General features: G+C 30.9%; 2 protein-coding genes and 1 pseudogene across 2 annotated transcripts; 2 read left to right on the top strand and 1 right to left on the bottom strand.

The window, feature by feature from the left end:
* LOC113552488 overlaps positions 1 to 6,573 on the top strand; it is a 6,786-nt pseudogene extending 213 nt beyond the window's left edge.
* A 9,093-nt stretch (positions 6,574 to 15,666) lies between these two features.
* Positions 15,667 to 20,920, bottom strand: LOC113551178 (NADH dehydrogenase [ubiquinone] iron-sulfur protein 4, mitochondrial-like). The gene is made up of 4 exons (XM_026953262.1): positions 20,710 to 20,920; positions 20,404 to 20,566; positions 16,078 to 16,253; positions 15,667 to 16,010 (listed from the first exon to the last, which is right to left on the bottom strand). Exons 1-4 carry the CDS (start codon positions 20,778 to 20,780, stop codon positions 15,830 to 15,832), a joined length of 591 nt encoding a protein of 196 aa, XP_026809063.1. The 5' UTR covers positions 20,781 to 20,920; the 3' UTR covers positions 15,667 to 15,829.
* A 34-nt stretch (positions 20,921 to 20,954) lies between these two features.
* On the top strand, positions 20,955 to 22,494 carry LOC113551177 (probable protein arginine N-methyltransferase 6). The gene is made up of 3 exons (XM_026953261.1): positions 20,955 to 21,117; positions 21,194 to 21,430; positions 21,565 to 22,494. Exons 1-3 carry the CDS (start codon positions 21,061 to 21,063, stop codon positions 22,348 to 22,350), a joined length of 1,080 nt encoding a protein of 359 aa, XP_026809062.1. The 5' UTR covers positions 20,955 to 21,060; the 3' UTR covers positions 22,351 to 22,494.
* Positions 22,495 to 22,532: the final 38 nt, after the last annotated feature.

Here is a 22,532-nt window from a genome sequence, read left to right as displayed (position 1 = left end):
ATATAAACCAATACTATTATAGGTTTAAATTACGAAATAATATATATTAATAATTTTTTTTCACAGAGGCTTTAGTGAAAATTATTGGTCTTCGATTTCATTATTTTACTGTTCCTTGGAATGTTTTTGATTTTTTACTCGTCTTAGCATCCGTTCTTGGCATACTTATGGAAGATATTATGATCGATTTTCCAGTATCACCGACACTTTTGAGAGTAGTTCGCGTGTTCAGGATTGGTAGAATATTACGATTGATTAAGGTGAGATAATAATAAATAGTTACTAGTTACTACTAAATATTAATAATCAAATTAAATGTTTAGTCAAATTCTGTAATTGTATAATTAGTTGTTACTTTAATTAATTATTCGGATTTTAGGCCGCCAAAGGTATACGTAAACTGTTATTCGCCTTAATCGTGTCTTTACCAGCACTTTTCAATATTGGTGCACTACTCGGTTTGATTACTTTTATATACGCCATTATCGGTATGTCTGTTTTCGGGCATGTCAAAAAACAAAAAGCCATTAATGACATGGTAAACTTTGAGACTTTTGGTAGGAGCATGCAACTGTTGTTCCGCGGTAGTGCATAAATTGTATTTACTCGAAATTCTGGAAAGTTATTTCAAACCACATTTGTTTATTATAGGATGATGACATCGGCCGGATGGAATGACGTAATCGAATCCCTTATGGTACAACCACCGGATTGTGAACTAGAATCTCCAGGACTTCCAAATGGCAATTGCGGACACCCTATTCTCGCGATTACGTACTTACGAGTTTTATCATAATAAGCTACATGATAGTTATAATATGTACATAGCTATTATATTAGAGAACTTTAACCAAGCTCATCAGGAAGAAGAAATCGGCATTGTAGAAGACGATCTCGAAATGTTTTACATCAGATGGTCTAAGTAAACAGGAAAATCCCTCAGAGCTTTTTCAATCATATAGCTTTAAACGTCGTTTTTCTATTTCAGATATGATCCACATGCAACGCAGTTCATAGCGTTCAATCAAATATCTGATTCATTGCAAGCTTGGACCCGCCATTAGGCATACCTAAACCGAATATCGTGGCTTTAGTCAGCTTCAATTTGCCAATTGCGAGGGGCAACAAGATTCATTGTCTAGACATACTCCATGCACTCGTCAAACACGTGCTTGGTCACGTCGACGAAACGGACGAATTCAGAAAAGTAATCGATAATCATTACACTTTTATTATTATAGGATAATATATTATATAACGATGATTTTTATGATGATATTAAATTTTAATATTTGTGTTCAGTTAAGAGATCAAATGGATGTGAAGTTTAAAAAACAATTCCCGACACGTAAGGAACTAGAAATCGTGTCATCTACGCGTCTGTGGAAACGTCAAGATAAAGCCGCGAGACTAATACAAAGAAGTTACCGAAACTTCCGAAGGTATTGTATTTGTTTCGTGTTACTCGGATAAATAACAATCCATCAACGTTATCTACTTTGAACACTTTTCCAATCCGTAGTTTTAATATTATTAACCCAATTTATACCTTTTCTTGTCTTTATTGCCTTTTTTATATCTGTATCCTTTCCATCATTATATCCTACATTTTTTATAATTCTATTATGTAACTTAATTTTTTTCGCTGTAAATTTATTATTCATTCAACTTTAAAATAACTCACGTTCAATTTCAAATTCGTAGTTCGCTCATAATACTCATTACTACACGCTCTAAATTAAGTATAATCATCACTAATATTTGTATATTATATTATAATATTATATAATATGTCATTTATTTTTATACTTAGATATCATATTTATTTTTTTTTTAATGCAAATTTAATTTCCTTGAAGTATTTTTTATAATTACAATAAATAACTATCCACATTTTTCAACATAATCATCTGCATTAAAACAAAATTGTTTAGGCGGAAAAAAGACATAACAGATTTGTGTTCGGATACGCAGTCTTCAAGCCCCGGAGGTTGGCAATCACGTCTTTCGTCATTCTTACATGTTAAAGGCATGTCAATCAGTGGTATTGGAGGAGGTATCGGAAGTAATTCTAGAGCTTCGTCCAGAAAATCTTCTAGAGCCTCCGACACGTCTGACATATCTGAACTAGGAGCGTCTCTCTGGCTTAACCTGCCATTGTTTTTATTGTCTAATGCTCAGTTAGATACAACGGGTAAAAACGAAGAACAATCGCCCAAGAAAAAATCACAGTAAGTCATCAGTACTTAGTATACCAACTCATATCGATAAAACAAAACTAAAAAGGTACCAATATGTTGTTTTATTATTATTATTTTTTTTTTTTTTTGTAACGACTAAAAAATATAGACACAGCTAAAGTTGTTATACAAAAACGTATTCTAATAATAATTAACTAATAAAATCATTCGTTATACAATATAGGTGTAAGATTTTAACAATATTTATCTGTAGAATTAATTAATTTAAAGTTAATTTCGAATAACACGTATTTGATATACGCTATCTTATTATCAACGAGCATAATTATTTTCAAATTATTATTTCTTTACTCTATGAACTATCGTGCTATTGACTTTTGGATTTTCAATAGTATACTATATTCTTAACATCGTATTTCCTTAGAATGAATTGTATTGTTGATTTACAGTGATCAAACATATATTTTTCATGAAGACACTTTCAATGGAAGTAGTATAATTTTATAAACAGCAAACAACCCAAAAGGTCTTTCTATAATAGCAAAACAGTATTCTTATATAGATGTTCCGTATATAATTGATTCGATTCTATTACTTCCAGATTCGTTTTCTAGCTTATGATGTTCTATAGAAATAAAAACCTAAACATGTAGTCATTATATTAATAATAATAAAATTAAACATTTATTGAGTTTTTTTACTATTCGTTTGTATTAATAAAATTTAAATATACACACATAACTCATTATAATGATTATAATTAAATTTTATATTAAATTTATTAATGTTATTATATTTTTGAATATCATAACATTTAATAAACATAATTTGTTGTTATTTATTATTAATTACCTACAAGTTAACTATGTTTTGAATTGGGTTGTAAATAAATATTAATTAATGATAGGGATATATAAACGCATGTCGTGAAGGATTACACAATTTGTGAGTTAAACTATACCAAAACTTTAAATGTTAATTATTATCACAATGCAATAGAGATTTTGAAATACAGGTATTAGCTTAATTGTACATTAAACAGAAAATTTCATAAATGAGGGCTGATAAGATAAATTTATTAAATATTATATTTATCTTAAATGTGGAAATCAAATTAAAAGAAAAATAATCTTATTTTTTTTAAACAAAATAAATTATCAGATATACTAATTAAAATCTCAAGCATACACGATTGAATAAATGTCATTAGACAGAAACGCATTTAGAAGTTTTTTTTATATTTGTTTTACAAAGCGCTACGAGTACATTTTAATTAATAAGGAAAACACTTGAACACGTTGCGATAAGTAGGTTATAGCTATAATTGTATAAAACTTAAAAAAGTTTTAATCAAATATGACGTTTATAATTTATTTTTTTAAAAAAAATACATGCACCGAATTAAAAAAAATTCAATTATCGATTGAACTAACAGTCTTCAAACACTTAAATGAATAAGAATGTTTTTAACATTTCATTCTTTTTTACAATTGACAGGTCTAAAATTTTAAATTATTTCTTAAAACACATCGATTATAATAATTTATTGTGACATATTCATTATTCAGTCTGCATTTAATCAATAAAACCCGCGAATTTTATAAATAGTAACATTAATAAATAATAAATATATACCTAACATTATTAGCAGTCCATAACCGTCAGTATACGTGGTGTCTTTAATAATAGCTTAACACTTGGCAAATAAACAAAATTAAATTAATGTACGACATTGATGTGATCAAACAAAGCTTATATCAACGCAAGTCTTATTAATTAAATATAATTTTTTACCTAAGCTTTGGGGGTTTTAAACTGAAATAATTTATATTTTTATACATTTTATAATTCAAGTGCACGATAGTTCATTATTATTATTATTAGTAAGATCTATCTACTGTCTACTGTTCTTTTCATTTGTATTGTAGTGCGAACCCTCATTAAACATGAATTAAGGAATAACGGTGTAACCGCCGCTTCTACGTGAATAATATTGTTGAGCCCCAACCGGGCCAACCGACACTTAATGCCGAGAAAAAATATTGTACTAAAAATAGTTTAAATCTCAAGTAATATATAAATTATAAAGTTAACTATTTATAAAATATCTGTATGTGTCAATTTCTAGTATAAACATAACTAAAAGTATCTTAATAGTCGAACCATTTATAAAAAATGTTTGATTTAATCCAATTAAAATGTATGACGTATTATTTAATCTAATTCACACATCAAATTAAAATTAATCAAATGGTTGTTTTTATTTTTAATTAAAATTATATACTGGATAAATAGTCAACTAGTTTTAAAACATACTTCCCTATTTTTACTAATAAAATATTAAAACAGTTTTACAAATCAAAGAGTGATTAGATAAACTAATTTATGTTTAAGTTTCAATAGGTACACAACATGCAAGGTTGTCGTGTAAAATATAATACCATCATATCAATTCCATTGTACCCGTGGTTTTTCAGTTTTTAAGAGATTTTTTTAACATATAAAATAAACCATTACCACCAAACAAATGACATAGATATATGTTCTTTTGACGCAACTTTTACTTTTTTACATAACGACGCTTAAAACCGTCGGGTCAATTTTTCTGGTAATACAGAATTTTGATTTACCGTGTCTCAATTTATCCGTATTCGCGATTTATCTTGATCTCTTTTCCGAATATTTTTGTTTACTAAAAATAAAGAAATAGGCGCGTTAGCAGTACAAAATATTATATTGTACGTAGGTAAACAACGATAAATAATAATAATTAAACCATGAGTGGCATGTATTATAAAAAAGGTTAAAAATAAAAATATTAATTTTTTCATATTTTAAGCCCTGATATAACTTTATAACAAGACAATGTACACACATGTGTGTTTACAACATTTTTAAATAAATAAAAACTGGATTAACCGTGTGACCCCTCTCCACCATTCACCCGAATAATCGAGATTATACTGAGGTTATACTGTGTTATAATCTTTTGAAACGCATTTCAATAGTTAATTTTTTTATTTTATACAATAATATATGACTATATAATAAATATATAGAACAAACTACAAAGTACAATCAATTGTGCAAATGGGTATTATTTAGGTAACGCATTTTTATAGTAAAATTCTTATAACACGGCATTCCGGATAGGCGATTTAACGACACTATTTTGTGGTTTTATTTTCTCTGTAGATATCTCATAAGTCATAATAAATATCGTAAGTATTTTATACCAATGAATGTCGTCCCTAAATGTTTGCAGTCCAAACGACGAACCACTAGACGTCCTCTCTCCCTAATTTTAACACTCGAATTCGGCGCAAAGAAGTAAACTTGGAACTCAAATTTTGGTGAGGGTCAAGTGTCTCATAATAATGTTATAATATTATGGTTTTTAAATTTAAAATATTAAGATAATAAAATATTATCGGGTGCCCGGTAAAACGACCCGTGTTATCGATATCGGTATTACTTGACCTATAGAAACTTCGATTTTGCCTACATTTACGTTTGGCTTCGACCTGCTACTGCTGCTGGGGTTTACCAGTGATGGTCGAATGAAAATTAAACAACGAAATCCAGCTATCGGTATATTTATATAAATATAAATGGGGAGTAAAACGTAAATCGTGCCCACGTGGGTTACGCCCCTGTGAACCGCGACCTACAGTGATAGGTCGTACCCACCTACCGTGTCTGTCATCGTGGACTTATCTCTAACCACTTCGTTGTTGTTTGACCCTTACAGCGTCGAGGGAGGTGGCGGCGGACCGGTGCACATCACGATCAGCGAACCGTCGCCCGAGGCCAAACCAAACGCGGTGCTGCCTTTGTCGCTGGACGGGGTCGGCGACTTGGCAACCGGAAGCGGCACGGCGGACCGGAAGCAACAGCAACACCAGCTACCCCAACAGCAGCAGCAACAGGCAGCACCCAACGTGAGTATCACCATAACTGACGCGTCGCCGGTAAGCCCGAAACCGTTGCCGGTGGCGAACGTGCAACAGCAGCATCAGCAGCAGCAGACCGGTGTCGGCGGCGGCCCGACGGCGGCACACAGCAAACGGTTGGCGTTCCGGCGGGCGAGCGAAGCGAAAATCGTACAGCACAAGGCGCTAGTGCACAGGACGTCCGAAGGGCCACACAGCTGATGGGAATTATGATAATACGTATAATATATTATAATAATATCGTCAATAATATTTATACACACCTAACCCACCAGATATACCTACGCCCGAGTCATCGTTATCGTTGTCGTCGTTGCAGTAGTTGTTGTTGTTCGTTGTTGTTGTTGTTTTTGTTGTTATTGTTATTTTTTACTATTATCATTTATTATTATTATCATTTATTATTATTATTATTATTATTATTATTATTATTATTATCATCGTTTTCGTCCGTATACGGCGACTACGGTTATGTTTTATGTACAAGCTGCGTGTACAGTCCATCACCCCGTCGCACCCACGCCAACCGAAAGCTCTGCCGCCGCAAAGATCACCCGTGTAGCACTGCAAACGATTGTAATACACGACACAGACCGACGACGTTGACCGTATCATAGTATCCATAGTATCTATCCGATCGTATGACAGGGGGCATCATCGCGTTTATATAATACGTCCTGCTGTTACAGATCCTTAAAACCACCCACACGGATGATTCGACCCGTTTATATATCGTCAGGAGTAGGTAAATATTGCATACCCGAAAAAAAAGGTCACAGTCACCCGTTTATTTTTGAAACGTACGTAAATTTCGTTCCGGGACATTAAAAAAAAAAGACATTCAAAGTGATACGTATAGTAGTTTGAAAACTCGGGGAACAAAAAGTAGAAAAATTATGGGAAAAGATACATAAATTAGAATTTATAGGAAACAATGAAAGAATTGCCAACTAAAAAAATAATTCTTTTATTCAGTCTAAGCGGGAATTATCATACATTTGTTCAAACTTTTACCAGTTGATCATGATAACTACATTTTAATAATACATTTTTTATTCTTATTATCAACATAAACATAGCGTAACCAACATGTATACAATTATATTTCCAGTCCTAAGTCTGAAAAAACGTAAGGAAACAATTAATTTTTCAAATATATCTCTAGACGTGATTTACGAATGAATAAAAAAGAATTTCGCCGCAAATTACAGCGACTCATATCGTCACTCTAGAGTCTTGAGTCAAAACTACTCGTCACAGTTGTTGTAACTTAACGGTAGATCATAATCGATTTGTGTGCAATCGATAGTTTGTCTGGGATGAGTTGAATACAATTTTACCAAAACGTGTTGAAGATGTGGCTTCTGGCGGAAATATTAGGTACCTACTCATCGTGATTCGGTACACTACATTTGTACGTCGCCTTTAACATTTCATAAAATTATGGCCGAAAAAAGAACGAAGCCGCGATCGTTCGTCTGAACGGTGACCGAATTGTGCGTGCCTAGTGCTCGCAACTAAAAAACATACATTACGATGTAACAATATATTATAGCATTGCGATTTATGCGTAATATATTATGCCGAACGCGTGTCGTAGGTAATTCGTCGTCGCCGCGGTTTTCTCATTTTCCGGTCGATAAATCCCGTCTCCGGCGTATACGCCGTTTTGCGAATTTTTACTTCTCCGTTTCATTTTACTCCGTCGTGGGGCGGTGGCGGTAACAGCCTCACTACCACCCCTATATCCACTGTTTTTCACCAGTGCCGGTGCAATAGATGACGTTTGAGGGCGAGCAGACACCGAACAAACCGTGATCACGGCAAATTTCAACACGAATTAGTCGTATTGTCCGTCATATTTTGTTTTTTTGTTTCCTCATCTTTTCATACTCATTTATAGCTGTATTATTATGTTACGAGGTATGTATACATGTATAAAATGGATCAGACCTCGACAGACAATTATACACGGCCGCGCGTAGGTATACTTTATAATGTACATGTCTATACATATATTATGTTGCACAGCGACTGCAAAACTCGTAACAATGTAGTTCGCGAAAACTTTAAATTCCCCTCTCCCATACCACCTCGACTCGCACCTCCCGCAGCGGTTTTCCATTATGATTTTCGAATATTCACGACGCTCGTCCGCAAAACAACTTCGCAATAATTACTATTACATACACTCGACTAAACCGCATTGTTCGGTATAGACAATAATAATACACAACATGTACGCTATATACTTACGCTTAATGTTTATAGAAAGAAAGAAAAAAAAATACAAATAAAAAGTTTACCGCATAGGACGTAGCATTTATATAAAAAATAAATAAATATATATATGTACTAACATTTGGAGGGGACGTTTTACATTTATCGCTTACCACGATCGCGTAATTATATACACTCGTTGCCTTGGGCTTGACTGTCTATTTTTACTACGTATATTAAATATTTATTAAAAGTCATTTTTTTGAATTTTTTTTTTTCTATAATAATATAGGCTAGATGGTAATTTAATCATTATAATATAGTTTTTTTACACGTTTACATTTTACAATTATATTAACAAACGCCACGATTAAGTCAATTTTCAAACTATATACCATATATACCATATATCAAATATATATATACATAAGTTCATGAGTCAATTATTACAAAAACTTTATTTATAATATTAACTTTAGATGTTAGGGATATCGTATAGGATTCTAGGTGTTCTAGTATTCTACTCGTATTTATTGCGACAATTTGTCGGAAACGTATAATTTATTATATAATATAATATGAATATAACGAGATATTGTATTATAACTATATTTATTTATCAAATGATTTGTTATTTTAACTTTTTGAAGAAAAAGAATGATTTATTTGACAATAACGTATACCATACCCAGGTATAGAATTTATAGTAAGTATTACGAATTGTACTCCGTAAAACCTGTATCGACCGTTAGCGTCATTTTACTTAACTCCACGATAAAATACATTATTTACTCACTATTAGGTACACGTATATACTATTCAAATAACACAATAAATATTGGCGAAAAGTGGTGAAAATAATAATATTATATGTAATATATACATTTCCGATATACACTGTATTCTGTGTTGACTCATTTTTCGCGAGAATCCATACGTATTAGGAAAGCATCGCTCCTATTGGCTACTACGACCGTGCACTAATCAAAATATTTGATTTATAATATTGTTTGGATACTAGACGGACTACCACAGATAATTCTTCTTTTTTATTCACGTCGTTTTTGCTATTAGAGCGCGTGTAAAATTACACGTTATAACTACTCATGAGTTATGAGTCAATAACTATTATAACTTGTAACATATTATAATAATAATCCAAGAGACTTAGACTTTTGAACACTTTTGTGAAATACAATTTATCAATCTCTTACTTTTTAGTAAAAAGCTCATCATTTTACGTTTTCATACTAGGTGCTATACGCCATATTAAACTAAATTCCAAATAGAATCGTGTACAATGATATTTTTATAGATTTGTAATGTAGACATACATTGTGTATAGGCTATGAATATAATATATATTTATATATATATTATAAATAATATGTACATGTCAGGCGCGTACACAAAAAAAAATTTCTGAGGGGGTTTACAAAATTTAGCAATACAAATTGTGACACAAAATAATAAAACAATTTTTTCCTCGTGACTCGAAATTATTTCGGGGTAGTTTGAACCACCAACCCCCCCTGTATACGCGCCTGGTACATGTCTAGCAACTATTATAATAATATAACGACTTATAGGTGCCCGTTGAAACTATAATATATAATATTATAATATAGGTAGGTTTTGAATTTTTGATTATGTCGATTGAATTTAACGAATGCGATTGCGTTATTATTTTAATACCGGGTACATGACTTGTGAGATATTTTAATTTGTTCAAAATAAATTATCACGGAAGTGCAACATTATACATAGTTGATTATTTTACTAAGGGAACTTATCATTAGTATTGGAGGAAAATATTCTAAATTTTTATATAAGTAATGTAGGAATGTAATTCTTTTTTTATATAAACATTGAAATTAAATTATAAATTCGGAAAAAAATTGAATATTTTTTAATGTTTAGGGACATTGACTGATTCGCGTAAAATGAGTCATGCTGTATAATATTATGCGTTATAGTAATACACAACAATAACAATATTATTTGACGAAAAACTACAGACTGACTACGAAAAACTATAGAAACGCTTATTTTGTTCGACATTGCGCAAACTTTTCGCTGCGGGTTATTGTTAAACTTTTATTTCGAACATTATTGTACAACCGCATCGTGTAGAATAGTATTAAAATTAGGCACGACACACACACACACACACATGGCACATATTACATTATTTTATATCATAACAATTACATCGTATTATATTGATTTATAAATATATAATAATTTAACACGATATGAACGTATTTCGTGTTAACGGTACAAAAAGTTACACGTCTTACAACAATATTAGACGACGCGCGCGCTCTAAACACTTGGTACGTATTTTGACAATTTTCGATTACTTATCTGCAGTCCACCACGCTATCTTTGAAAGTCGTATGCGTAGTTTGTATTTTTTTTTCTCCAAAATATAGATAATTGTTATAACTCGTTTGGGCCTTTATCTTCAAACTAACGTCGATGAATGAAAAATCAATTAACAGCCGACACCGTTCTGTTATATATCATTGTCGTCTGTTTGCTATGCGTATTCCGTCAATAAGCACGATTAGGGAAAAAACAGTATTACTATATTATAATGGCGGCAATATGAAACAATTCGTTTACGAGCAAGGAGGTACCTGCAAAGCAGTACTTACGATATTATAATCAAATCGCACATTGTATGTACGTTGGCGGTAAAAAAAACCCTCCCGTTTTTTAATCCTGCAAGTGACCGTTTATTGTATATTTTGTAAATTGAACCGATCGCCTTGGCGATGCCGCCGCGCGAATCGATTTCCGTGAGCGAAAGAAACCCGGCGAATAAAGTAAAATCGTGAAATAAAAAATTGGCGTGTTGTCTTCGAACAGACGTGTACCGCCGATCTCGATGATAATGGGGCGGTAGATCGTAATAATAATTAATCACGCGGTCGCGTATAAAATAATATATTATATTTTGATGTTTCGCAGTGCGGTGAATAGTCCACGATGTCATAATTTATCAATTAGAGACCTATTATAGCTGACGAGTACTGTCGTGACGACATCTCGAATGTGATAATAATAATAATAATAATAATAATAATTCGTATGCGGAGCCGTGTCAAAAACGGGAGAAAACCCGGCCTGTATAGGACCCCTATTGATTTAGTTTATTTATTCATTAATTTAATCCTGCGATAGCAAGAAAGTTGACGATTTTACGCTTTTGCCGTAGTGCATAGAGGATTGCGGCGACGCGATATTTCACAGTTTCAAATCTTTAGAATGACAGTAAATATAACGACGAGTACTACTACGTCTACTATTCACGCCCGCGATCGCGCTGCCGATGCGTTTTCTTCGCAATAATGACGTTCTTTTTTAGTTTCTTATGCTATGCACGTGCCGCGTGTGTCGTGTAAAGCGATTCTTTCCGACCCCCGGGGGGGGGGGAGAGCTCGCCCTCGCGTAACTCCCCATGCGTGCGCGGAGGAGGGACGCCTAGCAAATCTCAACACGCGCCCGGCGTGTCCAAACACTCCAAACGGTCGAGTGTGTGACGGAGCGCGATCATCTCACAAATCTAATAAAATTAACCTAAACCTGTCTAATAATAATCCGTGTCGTACGGGTATTTTCAAATCCGAAAACGGCAATGTCGTTCGATAACCGATCGGTCCGGACAAAGAGCGTATCATTACTATTATTATTATTATTATTATTGTTGATGTTGTACAATGTTGCGGGTAATTATAAAATATCGTGTTGTACACGAGTCTTAACGATCAATAAACCGGCCCCGTAAATCACCGTACGCGGTTATTATTATTTATTTTTGTAATCGTTTTTACGATAATGTCATGCGTACACCTATAAATCGCGCGTATGCGTCCAGCTGCAGCGGTTGTCGCAGAGGAAGTAACCGCACGTTTATCGCTATCGTAGTGCCACCCATTCGCGGCCGTTAATTTGTTGTATTAATATAATAAAGGTACCCGCGATGTGGGTTTGGCGATTTGATGTGATATACGATCGATGTATATTATTACGTATTACATAACCGGCGGCCAACATCCGGAATGTTTCGATATCATCGCCGTCGAAGCAGAAATTTTTCCTCCCAAAACGTATTGAAACACATAAAATAAAAAACAATAAAATCGTTCAGAAAAAAAATCATCCCCCCCCTCCCCAGGCCAAGTGCATAGTTATAATATTATATTATAATAACAATATCGTATTGGAACGAGTGCGCGGTGGTGGTGACGGCGGCGGGGTGTTTTGCCGTGATGGTGCAGCAGTGTTGCGACTCGAGTATTTACCGATGTTTTTCGAAGAACCGACAATAAAACTTAGTGTATTTTAGATGTGTAAATAATAATATATACATATTAGCCGAGCGTGCGAGTACATGAATATTATAATTTTACATTGTGTATTAATAATATATATTATTATATTATATTTATATAGCGTAGGTATACGAAAATTTATTATTGCCGATATAATAATAATAATAATAATAATAATATCAAATTACCTATGTATAATTATAATTATATTAATTAATAATATCGATGTTGTGTTGTCTGCGTTGTAATTTTAAGGTTTTTTGGTTGTTTTTTTTTTCATTTTCAATTGTGATTTACGGGAAATAACTATTTATAGAGAACGAGAGGGAATGTTCGACGAACGTATCGAGAAAAAAAAAAAATAAAATCGAAAAAAAATTGAAAAAAAATTACAAAATCCGCGGTGTACGAAGTTGAATCGTAAACAATATCTCATCAGATTCTCATAACGTCGATATGAATAATAAACAACACGCGCGTAATGCCTATATAAGTTATTACAATAATATTAGTTTTGATCGTAATGTGATTCAGTGTAATGAAAATAATTAAAATTAATATATATATATTATTATATTATAATAACGTTTAGGCCTTTACCTCCTCCCCCCCCCCAAACGAGTTTTTGGGAGATGTTCTTTTCAAAAGTCCGCTGAAACTTTTTGGTCGACTTATTCTTCATTTCTTTTTGATATCGTATATAATACGCATAATATAATGATATAGACTAATTTTCAATCTCCTGCAATGAGATATTCTAAATTAACATATCGGTTGTTAGCAAACATATATAGGTGCATTATACGATACTATTATATACCTGTATAGCGGGGTATTATTGTATGATATTACGGGGAATTTTTTTTTTTTTTGTAAACATAAATCCAAAAGACTTTGATACACAACAATATAACATAATAATAATAATAATAATATTATAATACAGAACCGGCGCGCGGGCCCGTCGTGTAGCGCACGGCAATAACACACAGTACAACACTTTAATATTTGTAATCCATCATCGTGTTTTATAATGTAATATAATAAATCGTAGGCGATGTAACGTTGTTGCGTGCAATACCGCGAATACGGTAGGCGCACGATTGTCGGACTTGGCGGACGACGGTGGTTGACGTTTTATTTTTATTTGAAAAACCGTAGATATTTATTCGCCGTTCGTATAAAAAACACAGAATTCTATTTCGTCAAACGCCTTTTCCCTGCTTTGTTATTTATTTATTTTTTTGTTGATATCGTCGTCGTGATACGCGCGGCGACACGACCACAGCAAGACGCCGTCGTCACCGTGTACGTAGGTATGCATAAATTATTATGAACACGCGTAACTCGGCTCGTTCGTCCGACGACGTGCACGTTTTTTAGTCGCAGCACCTGTGCGGCGCGATCGCCGTAATAACAACAAATATATTATATACAATAACGGTACAACAAAAATTAATGACTAACGTATATAATAGGTGACCCCTCCTGCGACCAGATTCATCCTTTTTGCGGATGTCAAAATTATTATGGTAAAATGAACATTATATACCGAGTATAATATATTATAATATTATAATAGTAATAACAGTAAGTAAAAGAATATTAATAAAATTTAATATCGTCATGCCCACGGTTACCACACACGCACACTCCACCACACCGCAAAAGTTCGTACCCGCCGCGTTGTTATTATTATTATTTATATGTTTACTGTTCGTGAATTGCGATATGTATTTTTTTTTCAAAAATGGGTCGGCCGACAATACGGTATTATATAATATATGTGTTTTTCGGTCGCGTATACTACCTTCAACTGAATAGAAGAGCTTCATATAGCGTGTGACTTGTTAGAATTATTATTAATAACATGATATGTGTAGACTTTAATATTATAATAATATACTGTTACTAATATTATATTATACTATCTATAAATTGTACATATTATACACACATATAGTGCCTAGACCTTACCACTGTGCCTCGATTTTAGCTACATAGATTCTATTTTTTCATTAATTTCAACGTGATACTGCGTACGTATTGCGTAATCGTCATAATAACAAATTTAATGATTAACATACTTGTTAAAATACTTTTTTAAATTATTTCACTAGGGTATTTGAATATACCTACTTGGAATTATTAACTTATCATTAGCGTTATTCTACTTCTACGTTTTGTAAGTATACCTATGATATTCCGTAGAATTTCTTAATGCTAAATGCATTAAATCCTCGTGAATTTAATATTTTACGTATTTATTTGTATTTAAATACGAAACATAAAAACGTGGATTTGAAATGCTTTATTCTAAAAGTAGTTGAAATGTACTTGAAATAAAAATAAAAAGTGTTTGAAACTTAACAAGTATGATAATTAATAATCTAACTATACACTCACATTGTAATGTTGTAGATACGGTGTAAGTACCTATTACCTAATTTTTGAAAAGTGTTATCACATTTTTATTGTGAATACCAGAGTATGCATAGCAATATTATTATATACCTAGGTAGGTTTTTTTTAAGAAACCTTTTTTTTTATTGCTAGTTTAGTTTTTTAAATTAACAAACTTATTATAACTGCACTCTTGCTGGTTTGAGGTAGTCGTTCAAGTCTTCAAGATATTATTATATTAATATAGTTTTACGTATGTACAAATACAATTACTAATTAATACGTATAAAATAATATTATTTTCACGTGTTTCATGATAACAGTACTATCGAGATTATTGATGTTGTACTTTTGGAATGACTTATTCAATCAAACAACTATTATTATGGTTATTATTATTATTATTATTATAAGAATCCTTTTGTCATATATTTGTTCTTGTATTTTCAATATTTTCAACTGTTAGACAGTTAAGTTTGATATATTACGTTTTGACATTTTGTATAATATTGATTTTTTTGTTAAAATAAAATAAAAAATAAAAAAAAATTGACACAAATTTCAACAAATGAGTATTGAATTTTATTACCCTATAAAAAACGGTGTGTCTAATTTACACTATAGTAACAGGTTTTAGATTGAAAATTAAATATATATATTTTTTTTTACAGGCATCGCTTTAACTATTATTACACAAATACTGTGTGTGTGTTTACTTAGTAGAAGTTCTTGTACGTTTATTCCATGAGAAGTTGTTTGCATAAGACTTTGATCTTATTGGCCTGGTCTTGGACTCAGCTTCTAAATACCATTTCCATCCGTTTTTCTCACAAAAATTGATGGCATCAGCTTTTTCAACAAACTCAATCTTCATGTTTGACAACGGATCACCACTAAAAATATAACCCATCTCATTATGTTTGTGTATTAATAATATCGTATTAAAAAAGATGAACTTACGTCGATGTCCAACCCATTAATGGATTTTCCCAACGTTCTCTGTTATCAAATTCCATCACCCAATTATGAGTGTTGTCGGTACCGGATTGCATGACATTTTTGGTAGCTTTACTGATTTTTACTAGACGAGTTTTAACATGTTCTTCAGGTACACCGGTCACAGAACTCAAATCTACCTAAATAATAAGAAAATTCAAAAAATGACAAACATGTGGATGTTGAAAATTTTACTGAGAACCTAAAATTTAAAATTAATTATTTTTAGCCCATACAAACTATTATTACTAAAATGAGACACAAGAAAATTACATAATAATTTAACATACAAATAATACTTTACTACAAAACTGATATAATATAAATATTAATTAAATAAATTTTTTTTTTTTAAATAATTAAACATAATTAGAAAATGGATACATTGATACTTGATACTTATATTTTATATTAAAAGTAATAGTTTATGTTTAATTAAAATCTTCAAATTATAGCTGTTTAATATTTACGTGAACAAATATTATAATATAAATATATATAAAATATATATATATATAAATATAATATGTCACTGACAAAAGATTAAGAGAACGTCTCACCCGCAGCAGCTGTTGTCTCCGTCTTACACACGTACGACATAGTAAATTTTCGTTCACCAGTTTTAATAGTGTGCTTTTAGTTTTATTGTTTATTCTTATCATTATAAGAACAAGAACATAATTATAAAAAATTATTTACATTTAATTTTTTTTTTTTTGTGTGTGTGTAATTATATAATTTATTATTAAAATTATTATTCTACTTAAGTTTTAGTTTATAGAAAATATATTTAAAAATGTTTTTAACCTAAGCAAATTATTAAATATATATAGGTATATACTAAGAATTAATAAATGCATATTTCAAAAAATATTATTTAGGTATACCAGTTTTTTTTATTTATGATTATTTTAGTGAAATAATAGTAATAGGAAAAACAATATATGACCAATATTACTCTTATTTTGTCTGTTAAATTATAAGATCAATAGTTATTAATACTTTTACAATATACAGTTAAAGATGCAACTAGGTTTAAGACAAAACTGCTAGTAGAGATACAAATTACCTATGACTTCTTATAAAACTTAGTTATTTAGTACTTACTTACTTATTATAATTTAAAACACCATAAATATAATACACCATTTTGATTTACATTAAAATCAATTTCAACAAAATTATTGTATAAAAATATTAAGTTCATCGAGATAAAATATATTTTTTTGGTTTCTAAGACAATAGTTTGAAAATAATAATAACAGACTAATTGATATCTTGATTGCAAATGTGCTTTTGTTTCAACCTAGGTTAAATGTATGGTAGAATACTATTATCAATTTATTGAATTTTAGATAAATCCTCACAAAAAAAAGCAATATTTATCAAAATTAAAATTTTGTAATATTTTAAGAGAAATTTCAAATATTTTTTTAATTCAGTTGTCACACTAATAATATATAATAAATATTACAATATATTTGTGAGAACAAATTATTTCTTCGAAAAGTACTTCATAATAAAAATAATAATGGTTGATCAAAGGTTATGTATTTAGTCTTTAAAATTAAATTTATCAGATTTTAGTCAAAATAAACCCTAAAAGAAAATTAATAATACTTTATTCTAAACATTAATTAAGATTTAATTAGAAAATCAATTTAATAAAAAAATTAACATGAATTTAACTTACTTTTTCAGTAATTTTTAACTTCACCTCAAAGAAGTTTTGGTATTCAGTTATAACTAATAAATAATAAATTTACTTAAAAATGATTTAAAAAAAAAATAAAAATATTTAATAAAACCAAATAAAAATTATTTTATTTTAACTAATATCATCATTGATTATAAATTCTTACTATAATATTCAAAATAAACAAAATTTAAATTTAATCATCAAGATAAAGAAAATGTAATTAGTATAATTACTATAATTTGATAAAATGTTTGATTTTGATGTAATAAAATCTAATAAAACTAACAATATTTTTGGAATTTACAGAGAAATATACATTTTATAAAAATATGCCATGCGCATTTAGTAAGTTACCTAACAGTTTTAGGTTAATAATCTTGTATAATATAATTAAATATAAAATACCTTATAATAACAAAAATGTTAATAATTCATTGCATATTTAATTGTGATTAATAATAAGCAATAATTATTAATATGGACATTTTAATTCATGTAATAATAAACAAAAATATATTGAATTTCCACAAAACAGACATTATTACATTATTGATGTTTTAAGACAGGCATCTTTTTGATTTATGACAAATTATTAATTAAATTTTTATCACAATAAGAACATATTATTATATTAGTAAAATGTATAAAGTATAGTTATAATATTATAGAAGACATAAATTAGTATTATATAAATTAGTTTAAAATGATCTAACACTAACACAAATCACAATACTGTGGGTGCCCCTATGATTTAGGTTAACATGTATGTATGTTGTCAACAAAAAATCTTATTAAGATAATAAAGATTAGCAAACCTGTTATTGGTCTTTCCAATTCATTAAGCACTAGCCATTATTATTATATAGTTTTGTCAACTTAGTAGAAGGTAAAGCAGCACAGGTGTCCTGAGTGAGTACATAATATACAATTTTAAATTTTATAACTTTATATTTTAGTTTTAAATATTCTATCTCAATAATTTTATAATTAATTCGCTGTTTTCTTGCCAAGCATTATTCTATACTGTCCCAGGGATAAATAAAACTGATATGCCCACCTGCAGCGGATAGTAAAAAGCAACTTTTTTCTTACCAATTACAAGCAGAAATAAACAAATATGCAGTTATAATTTTATTATTATTAACAGTGAGTAAACCTATTTTTTGTTCTTCAAGTTTTTCAGCCATACCTTGCCTTCGTCACTGCTTTTTATGGTTTTATAATATATAATAGCCGTTATCTGTCACTTCAATTCTAATACTCAAACAACCTGTGTGAGATCTAAAATAATATATGTGCAAAATTTGGTCTATTATAATCTATCACTTATTTTGCTTCTGCTAAAATATTTTTAATTGTCTTTTGTCAAAATTGATTGAATATTGTTTTATTAGATAAATGTCAACCATAAACTTTGCCACTTATATAATATAACTTTTATTTAATTTTATATTTATATAGAATAGCTTTATTAACCATAATTTATTACAATTATAATGTAATACAAAAAATTAATATTCTATCATAATAACTATTTTATTATCTGTAACCAATAGCAATTATATAAATAAACAAAAAAATTTAATTTTTATTAGCTGAAATTAAGTTTATGTGTGAACCACCACCCTATATGGGTTAAAAAACCCCTTGTCAAGTAATTAATTGATATTATTTTAACTGAAGACGGTTCAGTAATTTTTAAGTCTAGAGAAAAACATTTAATTTTATATTTTATAATAATATAACATAAGTCAACATTCATAAATCATATTTTTAATAAATTATAATTTATATTACCTACTTTAAAATATGTACTTCTATTTTTCTTAACAGGATAAAAATTATATATCTCTGGGAATAAATTTTGTTTTTAATAAGGTAAATAATTTTAAAATATACTTAAGTACTAAAAATTTAAAACAATAATTGTATGTATTATTAGTTATATGCTACCAACATTAAAATTCTTTATAAGTGGATATTTTATTTTATTTATATATAGGAGTTTTACACATTTATATTTTAACCAGCAATGTAATTAACACCTCTAATTAATTTTTTTAATTGAATTTCGCAACTAGCTAAATGTAAAAGATAAATTTGTTTTGTTTCTATAACTAGTATTACACTGGTTCTACATCGGTAAGTGCATCATAAGCTTTGTAGATAAACATTAAAGGAAAATATTTGTCGATCAACCCAAGCCCAGAGACGGCAAGCTACAAAAAAATTCCAGTGGGTCGCTTAAAATATAGACCTGATTTTAGTAGTCCTAATTTTATTTTGATATAACAATGATAAATTAGTACAAACATTATAAGTAGAAAATAAAATCGAATCAAATTATTAAACCGTACAGTAACTGTAATTAAACGTTAGAAATTTTAAAACTCGGTAGACTGATACCATAGTGCTGGGTCGACCAATGAAAAACCAATGTAATTCCAACTTAAGAAATATTTTTTTTTGCGATTTGATATGCACATAAAAACCCAAGTACTCAATCGCTGGATAACTTAGTTAATAAATTAATAAATTATACATGTACCGATTTTAAATTCTACCATTTTTTGTGTAACTAAGTGACATACTTTGTTATCGACTTCGATGTAATTTTGAACACTTGTGTTGGCCGTCTTTCCAATTACATTATTAGTGTCCAGTAAGAGTGATTCTTTTTTGACATAAACTTGTTCTAATCCCTTGTCTTCTTTAGCCGATCGGACAGCGCCAGTGAACAACCCTCTCGTAGCCCTTTTTTACAAACGCAAATTCTATGTTAAACTTAATTGGTAACACAAAATGTTCTAAAATACTTATTTCAGTCAAGTGCATAGTATGTACATAATATATACATACCATACACTCATACACATATTATGTGTATCTTTACTTACGTCGTCGATGACGGCACGATCGCATTTCTGATCACTTTGCTTGCGGATCGATTGAATAAATTGAAAGCCATAATATGTGTTGGTCGCAATATTATTTTTTTCTTATTGTCTTATTAAAAGGTCGCGAAAAATTAAAAATAAAATCTTCTAATTGTCGCAGCCGAAATTTTCTATCCGTGTCCGTAGTCCGTACTACCTGATAGCGATTGTGGTATATCGCGATCTGCGTGATTGCCGAACGCTGATAGCGCGGCGGCCGAGATAAGACTACCTGTTTACCTTAACCCAATTACCAAATTTTACAGGTTATAAATATCACGCGCGCAGATTTTCAAACACAACGATTCTACCATGACCGATACCGATCCGGACGCGGATGCCTATTTTTCGAGCTATGGCGACCTGGAGGTAAATTTAAACCACCGCCGGCGGTCCCCCGTAGAATTTATTGGAATGTTCTAAGTGAATGTCGTGTGCGTTTCAGGTCCATAAATTAATGATACAGGACTCGGCTAGGACCGAGACGTACAAAAATGCTATCCTATCTAGCCGCTCGGTGTTCGAGGGTAAAATCGTGTTGGACGTGGGAGCGGGCACCGGTATACTGTCCATATTCTGCGCCCAGGCAGGAGCGACTAAGGTATTCGCGGTCGAAGCCAGCAAGATGGCCGAGATGGCCCGACAGCTAGTGGCCGAAAACCATTTTTCAGATACCATCGAAGTGTGTACATATATGTTAAATAATAATATCATAGTAATATATTAATTGTGTTATGAGTAATGAATAACGAGACTGCGCTTCCGGGCCGCGTAATACGATGCTAAAGACTGTTCTAATCGCACTTCCGTTTACAGGTGGTCTACGGCAAAGTGGAGGACGTCACTCTGCCCTATCAGGTAGACATTATTGTTTCTGAATGGATGGGATTTTACATGTTGCACGAGAGCATGTTGGACAGCGTTATCGTGGCGCGAGACAAATTCTTAAAACCAGATGGCCTGATGTTCCCGTCTCATTGTACACTCTATGCGTCTCCGTGTGCATTACCAGATCTCTATTCGGAGTGGGACAATGTCTGTGGTGTTAAAATGAGATCTTTCGCACAAGCTCTACGTAGTTTATACCTGAATAGACCAAAAATCATGAGTATTCAAGTTGAGAACATGCTCGCTCAAAATGTCAGTCCCATTGTAGAATTGAACCTTCAGAATTGTCAACCACAACAACTTGATAATATCGCAGCACAACGATATTTAACCATTGTCGAGAAGAGCGGAATTTACCAGGGAGTGTGTTTTTGGTTCGATGTACAATTCCCAACTACCGGTACCACCCTGAGCACTTCGCCTTCATCGCCAATAACACATTGGAAACAGACCATCATAGTACTGCCGACACAAATAGAAGTAGAAGAAGGTGATGCTGTAATGTTTAATGTACAATTTAATCGCAACAGTCCAAACTCAAGGCATTACAGTATCAACCTAGAAATGTTAGACTCTTTACACGAGACACATCCAAACCCATGTGATTGCAATCAAACAAAATGTAAAATTATCAAAACATTTTTATCTGTTACAAAAAATATTTCAGACGATGAGGATTCAAGTATTGATGACCAAAATGAGGACATATCATAATTTATGGTATTCAATGTCCATAATTTTTAATGATTTATTATGACAATATGCATATTACAATTGACTGTTAGTTAAATATAAGCAATATTTATTACGTAATTTACCAAAAAAAGAAAAATTAATTTTAACTTATAAAAAATAACTAATAGGTATAAACTTTGTTAATATTTTTGTCCAAATGC

Source organism: Rhopalosiphum maidis, chromosome 2 (genome assembly GCF_003676215.2).
Source record: "Rhopalosiphum maidis isolate BTI-1 chromosome 2, ASM367621v3, whole genome shotgun sequence".
Taxonomy (NCBI): domain Eukaryota; kingdom Metazoa; phylum Arthropoda; class Insecta; order Hemiptera; family Aphididae; genus Rhopalosiphum; species Rhopalosiphum maidis.
Note: the sequence above shows the minus strand (reverse complement) of the source record. Positions and strands in the feature narration are given on the sequence as shown.